Below are 18,269 nucleotides of genomic sequence, written 5' to 3'. Positions count from 1 at the left end.
TTTTCTGTTGATTCATGTATTTTGTTCATAATAAGATGCGCTATACTTCCAAAGGTGAGCAAAAAAGTCGAAAATTTTTTGACACGGCCTAAATTTCATTGCAAATAGACATTTGGACTTTAATCGATTCGCATAAAAAAAGAAAAGCAAGTAGCCAAAAGGCCTTTAAATGACGGAAACCTTGCTGGATTGTCCGTTGATTTTCGTAGTTGTTTCAAGAAGCTACGTGAAATTATCGCTAGAATAAGGAAAAAACCTCCAAACTTTTTGACACGATCCAAGTTTGAAATGACGATCGACCCTTGCGATGTCTTAGCAGGCCCTCATTTCAAGCGACCTACGGCGAAACACTTAACGGGAAACATCTAAATCGACAAAGAAGAACAAAAAACCTACCCTTGTTACCAAGTATCTCTAATTTAGGTCGAATAACAGCAAGAACGCCAGTTTTAGAAAACGACAACAAACTCAGAGGAAACCCCTCAAGTAGAAACTTACATAAGTCGTTGTCCTGCAATAACTTTTGAAAAACTGTTTGGAATCAGCTCAAACTTTCTAAATCAACTAGAATTGATGAGACAGAGATCTTTTTTTGGGTCTCGTAAAGTCTGAAGCGGTTTTGATCAATTTTTGAGGCAACGCTTTTTTGAGCTCCATACTGAAGCCTCATAACTCAGATCTGATGAGTTGGTGTCCCGCAATAACTTTCGAAAAACTGTTGAGATCCGGCTGAAACTTTGTAAATCAACTAGAATTGATGAGATAGAGATGTTTTTTTGGGTCTCGTAAAGTCTGAAGCGGTTTTGAGAAATTTTTGAGGCAACGTTTTTTCGAGCTTCATACTGAAGCCATATAACTCAAATCTGATGTGCCGGTGTCCCGCAATAACTTTCGAAAAACTGTTTGGAATCGGCTGAAACTTTGTAAATCAACTAGAATTGATGAGATAGAGATGTTTTTTTGGGTCTCGTAAAGTCTGAAGCGGTTTTGATAAATATTTGAGGCAACGCTTTTTCGAGCTCCATACTGAAGCCTTATAGCTCAAATCTGATGAGTCGGTGTCCTGCAATAACTTTCGAAAAACTGTTGAGATCCGGCTGAAACTTTGTAAATCAACTAGAATTGATGAGATAGAGATGTTTTTTGGGTCTCGTAAAGTCTGAAGCGGTTTTGATAAATTTTTGAGGCAATGCTTTTTCGAGCTCCATACTGAAGCCTTATAACTCAGATCTGATGAGTTGGTGTCCCGCAATAACTTTCGAAAAACTGTTGAGATCCGGCTGAAACTTTGTAAATCAACTAGAATTGATGAGATAGAGATGTTTTTTTGGGTCTCGTAAAGTCTGAAGCGGTTTTGAGAAATTTTTGAGGCAACGTTTTTTCGAGCTTCATACTGAAGCCATATAACTCAAATCTGATGTGCCGGTGTCCCACAATAACTTTCGAAAAACTGTTTGGAATCGGCTGAAACTTTGTAAATCAACTAGAATTGATGAGACAGAGATCTTTTTTTGGGTCTCGTAAAGTCTGAAGCGGTTTTGATAAATTTTTGAGGCAACGCTTTTTCGAGCTCGATAATGAAGCCTTATAACTCAAATCTGATGAGTCGGTGTCCTGCAATAACTTTTGAAAAACTGTTTGGAATCGGCTGAAACTTTCTAAATCAACTAGAGTTGATGAGATAGAGATGTTTTTTTGGGTCTCGTAAAGTCTGAAGCCGTTTTGATAAACTTTTGAGGCAACGCTTTTTCGAGCTCCATACTGAAGCATGAAGTCTGAAGCGGCTTTGATAAGTTTTTGATTTGGTGTTAAAAAAAATTTTAGTGTTGGAAAAAAACACCACTTTTGATAGGTTTTTATATTTTAAAAGATGTGCGATGTTTCGATACATTCTTTGAAAATATTTTTCCTATGATAAACAACATCGATAGCGAAACGTAAGTGTACATGCCTTACAACTCAGATCTGCCTTGCTGGATGATGGATGTCCAAACTTTTCTAAATCTGTTTTAAAATAAAGTTTGATTACTGTCTTGATTTTTTCTTTAAAATGTTTTAGATGTTGTATAAAGAAAACAAGTTTTTGATTGGCTTTTTATAATCTTAAAAATTTTTGTGACCAATTCTAGGCGTTTTTTGCCAAAAAGTGCTGAAAGAAAATATGCTAACTTAGGTTGATTATTTCTAAAGGGTTTTTACATGAAATTTGGCTTTGTGGAAAACATGTCAGGAGAAGGCAACGATAGTTACGATAACCAACTGGAACCAAAAAAGTTTTGAAAAGAAAACGGGATCTTTTCATCAATGGTTTCTTTAGATTAATTGACGTTTCTGCATTGAAAAGGTGTTTGTTGCATGTGATATTTAAAGATTTCGCTCGTTAACCAAGTTTTTTTTTTCTTTTTTTTTTTATCAATTTAAAACAACTACAACTCTAATATTTACATTCAACTGTGCCCCTCATAGCGGGAAAAGACCCAAGGTCATCGTGTTCCCACTACGAGCGACACTTACAATAAACAATCCCTTACAAAGAATATATACAAAAAAACTAAAAGGGGGGGGGGGGGGGTAACTGCTGTTTGGGGTTTCACTTAAAGCGTTGAGTAGTCTTAATGTATGATATAGTGGCATCCATGATCATCCTATTGCTAATTATATTCAATCGTGAACTGCCATATAAAAGGAGATCGCACAAGGCTGTTGTATCCATATCATTAATGTCAAGGGCAGGGATTTCTGAAAGCTGACCAAAGAGATCTGTACGCATCAAATCAAACTGTGGGCAGTGCAGGAGATAGTGTTCATTGTCCTCTTTTCCCGTTCCACAACTTCAAATCGGGTTTAGGCAGTCAAAGTTATGCCGGAATCTATGTTCGTTTAATGCACTAAAATTCAATCAAAGTTTTGTTAAAGATCTAACACCGTCAATGTCATGAATGTTATATGTAGAGTTTCCTAATGGTCGAATGATTGCAAGAAGTTTACGTTTGAATTCAGCAATGCTTACAGAATGTTTTATATCATCACAAAGAAGATTCCATTCCAAAAGAGTATTTTGGAAATACGTATTCGAAAAACGGACAGTTCGCCCAAAATTTTGGTTGTAAGCGTGTGTTGCTCTGAGATTGTAGGTAAGTTCGCGTTCATCTGGAATTTCTGCAAACAAGTAATGAGGGGATTGTGACTTTTTCACGTTGAAAAAATGACACAAACGTCGATACCATCTTCTCTGATACAAGTTTTCCCAACCTAATTCCTCATAGAGTCTTTGTCTACTCGTACCTCTCCATGCTCCAGTGACTGCAAGGGCAGCTGAATATTGAATATGCTCCAGTCTTTGTGTGAAAGCAGATTGCATTTCAGGATCATATCTATGATATATGATGTCTCCATAATCTAGGTGGGGCCTCACATAGAGCTTATATATCTGATCGAGCACATTCCTAGAAACATATTTGGAAAGGTATTTTATCATACCGATACCCCTTCTTGCTTTTATACTAGCTTCTCGAATATGGCTTTTAAAATTTAATTTAGAGTCAAGAGTTAGTCCCAGGTGTTTGTGCTCAGATTTTGTATTTATCTCGTTGGATCCCAAAGACAGGGGAGGATGGAAGGGCTTACGTCTATTGCAAGAAAAAATAATTTCTTCAGTTTTATCCGCATTGAACTGCATTTTCCATTGCCATGCCCACAAACGTACCGTCTCAAGGTCCCTATTTAAGTCCTCTGCAGTTCTATTGACTTCGTTTACAACAGAAAAAAGAGATGTGTCATCCGCAAACATTCTCACATTGCAGTGAACATTATCAACAAGGTCATTTATGTACACTAGAAAAAACAAGGGTCCTAATACTGAGCCTTGTGGCACTCCTGCAGATATTGATGTCCATTGTGAGCTTTTGCCATTCCGCACTACACGCTGTTTTCGATTTGCCAAATAATTCCGAATCAACGAGAGAAGGTTTCCATCTATGCCACTGCATTGCAATTTGTATAGTAGACCCTCATGCCAGACCCTATCAAATGCCTTCGACAAGTCAAGAAAGACAGCTCTAGTTTCATGGCTGGGAATTTCTTCAAACGCACTGTAGATCTTGTGAGTTATAGATAGTAACTGATTAATTGTCGAGTCACCTGGTCGAAAGCCAGACTGCTTTGAAGTTATAAGTCCATTTTCGTTAAGATGTCCGTATATTCCATCAAATAATACTTTTTCAAAGACTTTTCCGAAAATTGGCAACAGTGAGATGGGTCGAGAATTTCTTTTGTTTTGCCTGCTTTCTTTTTTGTGCACTGGAATAATATTGGCTTTTTTCCAGACAGATGGATAGATTCCTGTCTCAAGGCATTTTTCAAAGATCAGGCACAGGGGCTCAACAATTGAATTATCGCATATCTTTATCATGAAAACAGAGATATTGTCACATCCACTTGCTCTTTTAGGATCTAGAGCGCGAATCAGTTGGAGAACTTTTTCCCTATCAATATTCATGTTTTCTAAGACAGAGTTACATCTTTGCCGAAAATTAGGAAGAGAACTTCCCGTTGCTATTATACAGCATTGTTTTACAAAGTAGTCGTTTAAAATATTAGCTTTGGTTTGAACGTTCGTCACAAAAAGTCCATTTTCCAGCAAAGGAGGGATATTTGATACTTTTTCCTTATTGATTAACCTATTTAGGATGGTCCAATAGGTTTTAATGCCTTGGTTAGGGTCAGATAAATTTCTTCCAAGCTGCAAGTAATAGCTTTCTTTTTGATGAATAATCATTTTTGATGTTCTATTTCGTGTTTCCTTAACTAGGTTCCAGTCCTCTGGCCTTCTTCCACGCTGTACAAACTTTCTATAAATTCTGTGTTTACGCTTGATCGCAGATTTTAGCTCTGGTGTTATCCATGGTGGATCTTTATCATTACATTTTATGACTTTATTAGGTATACACGACGAAAGAATAGAAAGCAGGGCACTGGTGAAAACCTCCGACATTTCTTCGGACCCTAGGCCATTAAATCGCGAATTCCAGTCAACGCAGTTAAGTAAATCTCTGATTTTGCTGGTGTCGGCTTTTGAGTAATCCCAGATCGTTCTTTTGTATGGAGGTGGAGAGGGTAAAGAATAATTTAGTTTACCATAAATCAGTTGATGCTGGCAGTGTTAATCTAAGGAAGGATGAACCTCGGATTCCACAAACATGTTGGGTTGGTCGGTTATAATGAGGTCAATACAGGACCTTCCTTCGCCTCGAAAATTGGTAGGTTCATCGATCAACTGGTAAAGGTTATTCATTTCCATCAGCTCATCCAAAGAAGTTCCCTCGGGGTTTTCAACATCATTGTCCCACCACTGAGATGACCTACAATTAAAATCTCCAGACCAGAGAATGATATCTTTCTCTTCGAAGCTGATCGAGAGTCACCTGCAGTTGATTGATAAACTCCTCAAATTGATCACTGTTTTGGCTAGGACTACAGTATATTGTAATGAAGAATATTTTCTTTCGCGCTAAAGTTATTTCAGCAACGATCATTTCTTGCAGTAATTCCAGATCAGTTCTGCGTTTGATTGGCAAACTCTCTCGAAAATAGAAGCACACTCCCCCAGTTTTGGTATTGCTTGGGTGATCATTACGATAAATTTCTTTACTATAGCCCTCAATACAGATTTCTTTATTATCAATAGTAGAGTCTAACATGGATTCTGAGATCGCAATTATATCATTTTTGTAAATTGAATCATAGGCCTCGATTAGTGGAATTTTAACGTTACCTCTAGCACAAATACTATTCAAGTTCCAATGAAAAAACTTCAGACACTTGTAGATTTGAGGGCCAGGATTTGTTTCTATATCACCAGAAAGCAATAAAAGAAAGTCCCATGGGAAGCGGTCTCCAAGATAAATGGATTCCAGGAACCTGCATATGATTTAGGCGTACAATACATTTTGCAAGACATCCAAAAGTTTTTTGCGGTAATACATAGTTTTCAATGCCGAACAAAAATCACTTTTCACAAGGCCAAACAAAAAATAAAAGACAAAATAAAATGTAACCATTGCATAGGATGTCGTTTTCGTGTAAACGGATATAAAATCATGAAATTCGTGTTTAACCATGTCAGGGGGAAGAAGAGAAAAGAACGATGCGGTCAAGATGGATGGCAACAGAGTGAACACTGATATCCACATAAAGAGGTACAAGTAGACAAATGAGCAAAGACTAGTCTGGATCAATTCTGCACAAGGAATAATATGAGAAACAATTATTGTGTGCCTACACCTGCAAAGCGCAATTCCCGCACGCCACTCACTGGTTCCTATGGGCATTTAACGTTCGCTGTATCTCTTTGATCATTCTCAGATTCCTTTGAATTTGAAAAGGGGCTTGCCAAACAATAGGGGTATCTAGTCAATTTACAGCAGCTGAAACAAAGGGAGAAACAAAAAAACATATTGTATGCACAAAAGAAAAAAAGTAATAAAAAATATGTTGAACTTTTCACTTGGGAGTTCGAAAAAATCGAGTCACGATGGAAGCTGCAGTAGAAGACTGTTTTAGGCAGTTTGAGCAAAGAAGTAGAATCAATTGTGATGACGGTTACTTGTAAAAACAAAAACAAGCTTGGGTACCATCGCCCCGAAGCGCATAGTCAACGGATACAGCAGTTTACGGTCGGCAAAATAGTTACCTGCAGCGGTGGGTCAGGGCGACGGACCCGAACTAATTCAAGAAACCCAAGTTTAGGTGACTCCGCTCTCCGCCCCAGCGAACAGCGAGACGCCGTCCCGCAAAAACCACTCCTCCCATTAAAAGCCTTGCGAGGAGAGTCCTGCGAAATGGCGCCTCGCCGCGCACCAGAGCGGAAAGCAGAGCCACCCCAAGTCTGATTTTAACTCGTGGGAATCTTCCGAGCGGGCGAAACTCAAGCATCGAAAAGGGATTTATCCAAATCATCACCCACCCTTAAAACCCACCCAGGGGAAAACCTCAACTACAAAAGAGCAATACTTCCGTACAGTCGTCCGGATTTTACAAACTCACCTCATTAAAAAAGGGAACAACAAAATGGATCAAATGCCCACAGTAAAGCAGAATATCTACAAATTTTATATAATAGATGAGGTTGCTTTTAATACCGGATTGCGTCCATACGGAAATAAGGGTTATTCGATGCATAACGGTTTATACAGAAAAACGACAAAAGATGACAGATATATGGGTTAATGTAAGAGGTCCTTACGACTCTGAGACTGCAGTAGTTTTTGCAGCAGCATCATCACCCGTAAAATCATTATCTGCAGTGGCATCATTGCTCTGTTTAGGATGGCTCTCAGGCTCACTTTTCTCATCATATCTTTGAACTATGTCCATCAAGTCCTCTTCACTGTTAAAATGCTCAAATACGTCTCCAATCTTGACACTCAATCGACAATTTACATCTGCAAATGCAAAACCCAATTCCTTTTCCTTGAGGAAAGACGTTACCTTCTGGATTATGTCTATTCTACGCTTGGTTAAGTCCAGCTTTATCCTGTATTTGGGGCATTTTTTCCTTGCTCGATATACCAAAGTTCTATGTCTCCATGTTGTAAAACGCACAATGACCTGATGTATTTTCTTTCCTTTGACGATCCTTGGTGAGCCAATCCTATGTGCACGGTCTATCACTGCATCAGGGACATCGACCTCTAATTCTTTGAATACATTCTTCACCTTCTCTAAGCACATTTCACTTGTTTCACTTTCTCCTTCAGCCACTGGAGGTAAGCCGTTGATTCTGAGACACAATCGTCAGTTGTACTGCTCATTATTATCCAGATTATTTTGAAGTTGAGCAATATGCCGTTCCATCATCACGATTTTTGACTCTAACATTTCGATTTTGTCATTCTGTTTCTTTATAGTTGCATGTAAATGATCAATGCATTTCTTCGTTGCCATTTCTTTCTTTAATTCGGCAAACTTTTCATCAAAATACGCCTGATAAGCTTCAGAATTTTGATTCTGACGTGCGCCTGCACGAGCACCAGCCGACTTCATCTGGATGTAGGCGTGGCGTGGCCTAACAGTAAAGCGGTCAAGTGACTTTTAAATCGTTTATTTATAGCGATAAACACCACAAGATACCCAAAGAAGCTTCCAAAGTTAAACCTGATACCTTTCATCCAAGCTCATATCATGTCACCACTATCCATTAACAATTATGCCATATGTTCCCACTGCTAGATCAGAGCTAGAGAAACATGACCGCTCTGACCGAAAACGAAGCTCCAAGTGACATTAACCAAGTTAGTCGTGTTCAAATTGCCATTGAGTCAGTTTTAAGGTTATACGCAGTTGTTTGTGACCATTTCAGTCAGGATATGCTAGAGCTTGTTCTGCAAAGCGTAGCTGCTACAAGAACATGGGGAATTCGGGGTGAGGGTTTTAAAGGAACTGGCAAAAGGTCAAAGGCCAAATTCTGGAAAAGTGGTGCTTCTGGGAAGCAAAGTTGCTCTGTCAATCAGCTTACAGAGGGTGCAGAAGACTTGGTAAGTTAATTTAAGACTGACCTTAGTTAACTCTGTTACTTTCACTTTTTGTGATATGATCTTCTCATGGGCTTGTGAAATTACTGTCTAATCAATTCGATATATTTTGTTTTTACCTGTCTTTATAAAGAGGGAATCTAATAGTTTTGGACAGAAGGTCTAAATCCTTTCCCAAGTTAACTTTTGCTAACCTTGTTTTAACAGGTCGCAGTGTTCTCTGACTGGCAGCTACGCCCACTTGTTCAGGGGGATGTTCCTGTTCCTACAAACTCTTGCTTCAGCCATGTAAAAGAGGAAATTCTGGCCGCCAGAATTCCCGAAAGCAAGACCCCTTCGTGGGTCGTTTATCTTGTTGGGACAAATGATCTCTCCAAGAACGTCGTTATGGATAGGGCCAGAGGTGACTTTCATGGGCTTCTTCTCGCAGTCAAGAAAATATTCCTGCTTTCAAAGGTAACTGATAATTTTAACAATTACATCTCTATTAATTTATGAGACATTCAAATATTTGTGTTACCAGCTCTTTGATTCTTCCTTTTCATAAATATTAAGAAAGAAAGTTCAAAAAGCGCTTTGTTTTGTTGTTAACTTTTATGCTTTTCGGGATTCTTATATTCTTATATTTCATACCCGTTAGATTTACATTACAGTAAATTACATTACATTACGTGCTGTTTTGGTTAAAAAATTTGAACCCATAATGCCACACATTCTGAACAAAAAATGTGACCAAAAATTCCTCAAACGTAATGAAAACTGTACCCATAATTCCGCACAGCAAATAACATTATCCCCCCTCCCCCCCTGAGGTTTATATAACATTTAAGTTTATCTTTATAAAGGTTGTTGCACTATTGATATTGCCGCGTCTAGACGTATTTTGGATTCGCCAGGCAAAATACAAAGAAGTAATGGACCAAGAGTGCCAGAAACTTGGGGTTCACTTCTTTGACGTCAGCCATCCGCGTCTTTGGTCATGGAAAGACGGACTTCACGTAAGTGAAGACAAAGGCATCCCACTATTGTTGTGTCTTTTGAAGAAAGAAATGAATTTACTTAAAGCTGCTGTTGTCCAGCATTCTTCGCCTTCTCCTCCACCACAACCTGCTCCAGAGCCCCAATGCCCAGCGTGGCTATGGAGAGAACTCTGGCACCATCTCTCTGAAGGTTAGCCATTTCTATTGAAGAGTAATATTTTACTTCGAACAAAGGCTCCTTTTTAACGGAAACGATGGTTGATATGGAAAAAAAGAGTTCCATCTGTTCTGTACATCCGCGCGAGAATTGTTTACTTATATCCCCTATGGTTCCTTGAAAATATGTATCCATTAATCGTAAAATAAAAGGAAAATGATGAACAAACTTCGAGAGTGCAGTTATTAAGCTTATTATAAACATTAAATTTTCAGTTGATTTCTTTTTATTAAATAATTATTTGTAAAAACAGATGTTTAGCCACAACTTTTTAGAATCTTTGATGGTGAAAGGATTTATTTTTTTCATGTTTTCCAACTATTGAAAGTTGAAAAATTTGTAAATTGTTAAAGAATTTGTAAATTTTAACAAGAATTTGTTAAAAAACTTAAAAATCATTTTGCAGGACAGTGACAAACATTATTTTATTTCGATGTGAAATTAGGTTTTATTAGGTATTATAGATCCTATTCTTGTAAGTTTTATCAACGTTTTTAATGTAATAAATTTTCTTTCAATATCATTTAAGGTCTAGGGCACAGGACACACAGTGATAACAGCGATGTTCTAATTGTTGAAGTGTTTATCCTGTATAAATATTCGTTTTATTATTATTATTATTATTATAACGCTGTTTCTTATCTGATTAATTGATGCTAATAATTGCTTGGCGCAAAATTGACAACTCCAGTGAATTTCCTTCAAGGTTGCCAAGGTTGTTGCCTTCAAGCACCACCAACAGCAATCGGATCACCGCCAGCCGTGAAAAAAAGAAGGAACACTACCTCGAAAAGGTAATTAAAGTTCTAATTCACCAAAGCAGAATGCCGACGTTGGAGGAGGATTAGCATAATTTAACGTTTTTTGCTAAATGGTTATTACCCACGCTATCCTGTCAACCTTGAAGTGAAGTAAAGTTAAATTAAAATATTTTCCAAGGATATCAGCATTTACATACAGCCACAAAGAATTGTAACAACCCTGATACCGCCAGATAGCCTGGCTTATTCGCATGCTTTTTTATAGAAGAGTGGCCAAAAGGTACATAGAAGTACCCACGATAAAAAGGATAAATTGGAGTCAAGTCACAAGTCGCGGTATTGTCATGGACAATTTCCTATTGACGAATCCTGCTCTCTACCTGACTGCACCTTCCCAGGTAAATGCTTGCAAAATAATACCTTCAATTCGGTCTTTATTCATATAACCACAAATAGCACCAAGTTACAGTTTAAGTTTACAATATATTTTAAAACCTACAACTCTTTATGCATTTTTATTTAGTACACAAAATGTGCGCAAAAGTCAAAAATTTCAAAGAGGCGCCGGAGAGTGCAACAGCAACGTGCAAAAGGTGAGTGCAACCTTTTCAATTTTGTTCAACAACCAACAAAGTAATCAATTATTTTGAACAAAACAAAGCCAATTCCAAATATCATAGTTCCTGTATTTATTTAAATATATAGATATATATCATAGTGACATCAATATTTGAGCGTATTAAAAGCGAAATTGATCTATTTCTAGCAGAAGTTCATCAGCATAAACGAAGGAAAATTATGCAAGACGCAACCGATCCAATCGACCTTCTTGTAAGTAGTTAAAGCAAAATAAAAAACTTCCTTATTCAGAACCTATGAATATGTAATATATATCTGAGTTTTATATACGGATATCGAAGAGGTAATAGAAATTACGAATTTCCTTCCTAGATCTCAATTGATAAAAAGATGGCAAAAAAAGCAAGCCCCAACTCAGCTTTGAAAGGTATCAGTGCTTATTTTTACATCTAGGGACGTTTATTTGCACGAAATTCATTCTGATTTATCACCTTTATATCAGTATCTATCTTTATATACGTTTTTCGTTATGTTCCCAATCAGCTTGTAAGCTTAATATTTTTGACACACCAATAGGGATTTTGATTGATTTATTGATCAATTGATCAATTGATTGAATAATTTGTCAAAATAACTTATATCGAATTTACAAAAGACAAGCAAAAACTACTAACTTACTATTAACTTCCCCCCAGTTACCATAAGAATTTTAAGAAAAATATATAATAAGTAAGACATTTTTTCTTAAAAAAGGCAAACTAGGCATCTCGACAGTTCCATTGAAACACTTTCAGCGTTCGTACGCAAAGGTTGTGCAAGGAGAAAGGATACCAAAGCCAAGAAAGATTGCTAGTTCTATCTACATCCTTAAGCTTACATCTTCTTTGTATTTCAAACTCATATTCATATAGCGTTTACAATAGCAAAACAATTAACTTATAGAAAAGCAACTTTAAAAATGTCTCATATTTTACATTCCCTTAAACGTTTGATGCAATTCTAATACCATCCTCCATTTCTGCCTTCTTCAGAGAGAATCAGAGCCAGTGCAGGTGACAGTGAGCAACGCCTCAGATGAGAATAGACAAGTTGAGGTTTGTAGTAAATTTTTGAAATCTTTAATTTCATGGCTAAGTCTAGATGTTTCCATTGCTCAGTATCCACTCAATATCCATTGTTTTACATTCCCTAAAACGTTTTATGCAGTTCTAATACCATCCGCCATTTCTGCCTTCTTCAGAGAGAATCAGAGCCAGTGCAGGTGACAGTGAGCAACGCCTCAGATGAGATTAGACAAGTTGCTGTTTGTAGTAATTTTTCGACATCTTCAATTCATGGCTAAGTCTAGCTGTTTCCATTGCTCAGTATCCACTCAATATCCATTGTTTTACATTCCCTTAAACGTTCGATGCAATGCTAATACCATCCTCCATTTCTGCCTTCTTCAGAGAGAATCGGAGCCAGTGCAGGTTAAAGTGAACAACGCCTCAGATAAGAAGCATGACAGAAATGGTAATACTATTGAAATCTATATTTTTCTATTATGAATCAAGCAATGTTAGTTTGAACAGATAAAAATTCTTTGTAACTGTAGTTTTTAGGAAATTCCGTATTTTCAATTTCTTTTTTCTTATTCAGGGTTGGTTAATCTTATTGTGAAAGTGGTCTGTGGTGGTGGGAGTGTAAAAAAAAACTCGAATTGTACAGATGTAAAGTTGTTGGCAGAAGCGGTATGTCATTCTTGTAAAGTCACTACTGATGGTAAACCGTATGATTTTGACTGGACAGCTATTTTCAAAAAGTATTACGGAAGGTCCCGGGCTAATCATCCCAACGCACTCAAAAAGTTTCGTTCCATGTATTACAGAAATAAGTCAACTATTGATAAGGTAATAAATGAAATTCTGTTTATCGAGAACAACTCCCCAGGGCCAAACAATAATGAAAGTTTTGTCTCTTTTGATGCCAAAACAATTTCTGAAAACAACGACAAGCTTGAGACTTTTTATGATGACTCTGTCTGTGGGCAAGTTTCCGAACAGAATACTCTAGTTAACTTCGATAATAAATGGGGGAAGAAAAAGGGAAGCGATGCAAATATATCTTTCACCAAGTCTGCAATCATATCTAGTACTCCGAGCAAGCGTGTTTCCGAAGCACCGTCATTTGATTCTGAAAAATTTGAAGGCAGGAAACATTCTAAGAATAAAAATGTAGCAAAACTAGAAAAGGAAAAGATTCCCCCTAGGAAAAGCAATAGCCTGATAATAGAAAAAGCAAAAAATAAGTGCTTAAAAAGGCAAATGAAATCACGTAGTCATGAAAAGGCAGTAGGGATTATCTTAAGAGAGGCTGTGTCAGTCTATGCAAAGCGTATTTTAGAAAGGTCGTATGAAGATACAGAGAATTCGTGTGTAGAAACTGATAGTGGAGATGCTTCTTCCCTATCGCAAGACAATTTTCAGGTCGACAGTGACACTTCCATTGAATCATATTAATCAACTATACTCCCAAGATCTTATAAAAGCTTTGTCCAGATCAGAGTATGGCTTAAAAAATATCAGGGCCCATATTAAAAGAAAATGCATAAGATTATCTCTACCAAAAAATTGGCAAAAAAGAATGTTTGTTTATAGCATAAACAACAGTCAGAAAGGCAAAAAAACTCATCTTTCATCCGAGGGAAAAACGCTTATAAGGCAAATGGTAGCTAAGACCAATAAACTTTGCATTTTGAAGTTTGGCTACACACATATGGCAAGGCTGAATGTACAATACCTGAATGTCAGTTTAAAGTAACTTTTTCCATACCAAATTTTTTGTCAAAATTCATGTATTTTCACTTTGATGGTAACGTTTATCATCAAAAGGATTCTTTAGCAGCAAGGAAAATTTCTGACGAGGAAAAAGATAAGCTAACATCTTTGTTTGTTGAAGACAGATCAATTTTGCCATCTGGAAAACATCGAACAGACCTAGAATTAATGGATCCTGATTCTTTTGCTGCAGGTAACATGACTAAGGCTGGCAAAAGTCACATTGCTTATCAGCAGCTAGCTGCCAAAGCCCGAAAAGAGGCAGATTCAATAGAAAACATTTACAAAAACATTGTTCAACTTCAAAGAAAAATCAAATCTTTAGACGAGCAGCAAGCTTTAGAGCAATGTGCTATGTTTAGAAACCATTTCGGTTATATTCAGCGCCCCATTATTACCAATGAGGAGATTAGCATTGTGCTAATTGATCAGCCAATGGTCATGCTATACCATGAGCACTTTAAACAATACGCTTTGCATATAGACGCAACGGGCTCATTGATAAGGAACCTATGGGATTTAAAAAAATTCTGTATTATACTGCTACTGTTCAGCACCCATTTGCAAAAAGCCCTTCATTGCCCGTGGCCGAATATATCACAACTAACCAAGACCAACATTCTGTCAAAAGATTCTTGGTTAGTGGAAATGGAGACTCTGAAATATGGAAAGGGCAACATTTCTAAACCAAAACTAATACTATTAGATTTTAGTATGGCTATTATAAATGCTACCCTTAGCGAATTTTGTGGGGAACCACTTCAGGATTATATAAACAGAACCTAACGTGTAGTGAATGGCAGTGCTTCACTTACAGATTTGAATAAGACATTTCTACATATCTGTGCATTTCACATAATGCGCATCAATCGGAAACATGCTATGAAGGATTGCGGACCTGGTGAAGATGGAAAAGTCGTGTCCACTTTGCAATGCGCCTATTTGGAAGATTAGTCAATTGTTCTTCATTAAATGATGCTGCAAACATTGTCAAAAATGCAACTGTTGTATTGTCATCTAGATATCTTGATAAAAATGTTACAAATGCATTGGCAACGGTCGAAGAATCAATTAACACTTTTTGCGAAGGATTAGATGACAAGGAAAACCAATACAACGAGTCGGACGCGTTGCATTCTGATGACGTTTCAGAATCTTTCGAATACAGTAATTTTGATACTCAGAAACACAAAACAGAATTGCACAGGTTTTGGGGACATGTGCTAGAATCTGTAAAGCTTGAAGACAACAATGACAGTACTGATGCCAACAGGTACTATATGCCCAATTATTGTAAATGGTTACACGAAAAGTTACCTTATATAACACTATGGAGTAATTTATGTTTAGGGGATCTGCAACGGTTTAATCAAGGGTACGATGACTGCAAATTACCTGAGACTAAAACCAACTCAGTAGCAGAACAGTTTTTCTGCCTGAAGAAAAGGAATAGGAACAATCTTAAACAATCGATTGTTGGTTTCATAAGCAAGTCCTGGCACGACAACCGAGGCTTGCAAAGACAATTTATTTTGGGCCTACGAAGTCATATTTGCGACGCTAAAAAGGTTTCAAAAGAGACAAAACAATCATATAACAGAATTTAAAAGTTAATAAGTTATCACGATGAATCAAGTGGAATTGATGACGAACTAGAATTAGATACTAAGGAACCTTATAGCGTTCTTGAAACTTGGGACAAAGGTAAGAAAAATACCAGGGAAAAGAAAATGGACAGTAAGGGTACTTTCCATAAGCCACCAAGGAAAAAACTAAAATTTACTGCTTCAAATAATGAAAAAGAATTGTGTAGGAAAGTTTCTAAAAATTGCTCTGAAATTTCTAAACAATATGACAGGGAGAATGTCCTTAAAGTGTCACCATCATGTAATAATTTGAGCAAAAAAGGGTATCCTATTTATAAAATGATGGTCTATAAATCTATGCCTGGACCAGAGAATAAGAATGTGTTGCTTGTTCGTAACAAAATTGTTAAGGGCTGGGAAAACCTTTCTTCAGAAAAAAAGGATAAGTACATTAATGATGCTCTTAGTAGAAAGGAAAACTGCGCAATATGTGAGCAAGATGAAATTGATAGCAGTAGCGATGAGGTAAACTGGGTAAGTTGCGATGACTGTGAAAATTGGTATCACGCAAAATGTGTCCATATTGATAGTTTTTATGCTGAGTCTGTACCTATTTATATATGCCCACGATGCAAGCAAACCTACTTTGACGGTCTACCCAAGCTTATTGCTCATTTTCGCTTTAAACCGGTCCATGAATTATTGGAACTAGATGACGTATTTTCACTTTGGGCGACACTATCTTCTGAAGACAGAAGGTATATTCGAAAACATATTTTTCCTATGGAAACAAGACATATACCCCAAATAGGTAGTCTGCAAATCTTAACTCATAGACTTCCGTTGTTGCCATCTGGCGCACATTGTTGTGAGGTGTTTTATCCCTGTTGTTGCCGTCTGGCGCGCCTTTGTTTTCAGTCTAGCATCCCCGTTGTTGCCATCTGGCACACCAATTTTCATTGGCTAATATCTTCAAAACGTCAAATTTGATTGGCTTATGATATAATGAGTGATAAAGCTTATTGTCTAGGCATTACAATGATATGTTTTGCTTTGGTGGTTGCTAATAGCAATTTTAAAGTTATTTGCAATCCAAACATCAGCGGTTGAACTTTTTGAATTCCGTTCGATTTCCCGCAATGAACGCCAATCTTGAAGATCTTTTCGCCGAAACTAGCAGCGACAATGAAAGTTTTTACGGATTTACGGGGGAGGAATTATGTAGAAGTCAAGAGGAAAATGATGACAATATATCTGTTGGCGAAATATCGAGTGAAGATGGAGAGGATGATGATGAAACAGCAGAGTGGCCTGACGTAGAGGCTGCCGAGTGGACTGATATTTTGCAGCCTATTTTCATCCCGCCATTCAACGAGGAAATAGGACCTACACAAGAGCTTGAGGAAACATCAAAAGAAATTGACTTTTTTCATCTATTATTTGAGAAAAACATTTACAGAAGGTTGGCAGAAGAAACAAATAGATACGCCCAGCAGTTACAGACTGAGCGTGGCATCGACAAGTCATGGCAGCCAACAACCCCGGACGAAATCCAAACATTTAGAATCCAAACAAATCCAAACAAAACATTGGAATGCGGGTTAACATGTCAGTAGGAGACCTACCAGAGCTTCGGATGTATTGGTCAGAAGACAAATTTTTTTGGGAATTTTGGAATTTCTGAAGTTACGCCCAGACTGCGCTTCGAGAAACTCTCCCATTTTTTCCATGCAAATGATCGTGCAGGGAACAACAGGCAAGACCTCAATCGGGATAAGCTGTATTTGATTAGGCCTATCCTTGATTCGGTGCTTGCTGCTTGCCTGAACAGCTATCATCCACACAGGGATGTTGCAGTTGACGAAGCCATGATCAAGTTTTGTGGTTCACTTGGCTTCAGACAATACATGCCAGCAAAGCCAACAAAATATCGCATAAAGGTTTGGGCTCGTGCAGACAGTCAAAACGGCTATGTCAGCGAGTTCGAGGTGTATGTGGGGAGACCAGCTGGTGGCCAACGGGAACTTGATTTGGGACAGAAAGTTGTCTGTAAATTGACAGAAAAAATAAAGGGAAAGAACCACCATATTTATTTTGACAATTATTTTAATGGAATAAAACTCCACGAAGACTTGTTAGCGAACAATTTATATGGCTGTGGCACCGTGAGAGCCAATGCTGCTGGTTTACCCCAAGCAATGAAGGGCAAGCGGGGGAGTATAAAACTTGCTCCTAGCGAGTCGAAATATGGCAGAAAGGCATGGTATCTGCTATGTTATGGCAAAAAAAGCCAAAAGAAAACCCGTTAAAATTCTAGCTTCCAATTTTGACCCATCTCAGCCAGAGACATTCGTCAGACAAAAGCAAAAAGATGGCCGGTACAAGGAGGCTCCATGCCCTGTGCCTGTCAAAGCTTACAACGAAAATATGAATGGCGTTGACAGAAGTGACCAGTTGAGGACGGCTTATTCATCTGCCAGAACCTCCAAAAGATGGTGGACTTATCTGTTTTGATTCCTAATTGACTTATCAATTTCCAATGCCTTGATTTTGATGCGGGAGTCAAGAAACCACAAACTGGTCACTCGCGCCGGCAGACCCAAGGAAAGGCCACTGATTAACTTTAGAAAAAACCTTGCGGTTCAACTTATAGGAGAAGAAAGAAATGGGAGAAAGAGAAGTATAAGGCCTGATATTTCTGGTGATGGACATTGGCCAAAGAAAATAGAAACAAAAGGGCGATGTAGAAATTGCTCGAGGAGAAACGCGAACAGACAATCGTGATTTATTTGTACTGGA

The 18,269-nt window shown here is 37.7% G+C and overlaps 2 protein-coding genes across 3 annotated transcripts in view; both read left to right on the top strand.

Moving 5' to 3' along the window:
* The window catches only part of LOC135695749 (uncharacterized), a 60,051-nt gene that overhangs the window by 8,242 nt on the left and 33,540 nt on the right, over positions 1-18,269 (top strand). The window lies entirely within an intron of this gene.
* On the top strand, positions 8,247-15,575 carry LOC148958802 (uncharacterized). Of its 2 annotated transcripts, XM_089111303.1 has the most exons (5): positions 10,658-10,887; positions 11,013-11,082; positions 11,441-11,495; positions 12,100-12,580; positions 12,707-15,575. In XM_089111303.1, the coding sequence occupies exons 4-5, from the start codon at positions 12,352-12,354 to the stop codon at positions 13,564-13,566; spliced, it is 1,089 nt and encodes a 362-aa protein (XP_088967429.1). In that variant the 5' UTR covers positions 10,658-10,887; positions 11,013-11,082; positions 11,441-11,495; positions 12,100-12,351; the 3' UTR covers positions 13,567-15,575. The 2 variants fall into 2 exon arrangements, with proteins under 2 accessions (XP_088967430.1, XP_088967429.1); XM_089111304.1 differs by adding exons at positions 8,247-8,534; positions 8,739-8,987; positions 9,377-9,701 and having other exon boundaries at positions 10,435-15,575.

The sequence above is a fragment of the Rhopilema esculentum genome, chromosome 11 (assembly GCF_057945365.1).
Source record: "Rhopilema esculentum isolate cy_ngs chromosome 11, ASM5794536v1, whole genome shotgun sequence".
Classification (NCBI taxonomy): domain Eukaryota; kingdom Metazoa; phylum Cnidaria; class Scyphozoa; order Rhizostomeae; family Rhizostomatidae; genus Rhopilema; species Rhopilema esculentum.
The sequence above is the reverse complement of the archived record's forward strand: the minus strand, read 5'-3'. Positions and strand labels throughout refer to the sequence as shown.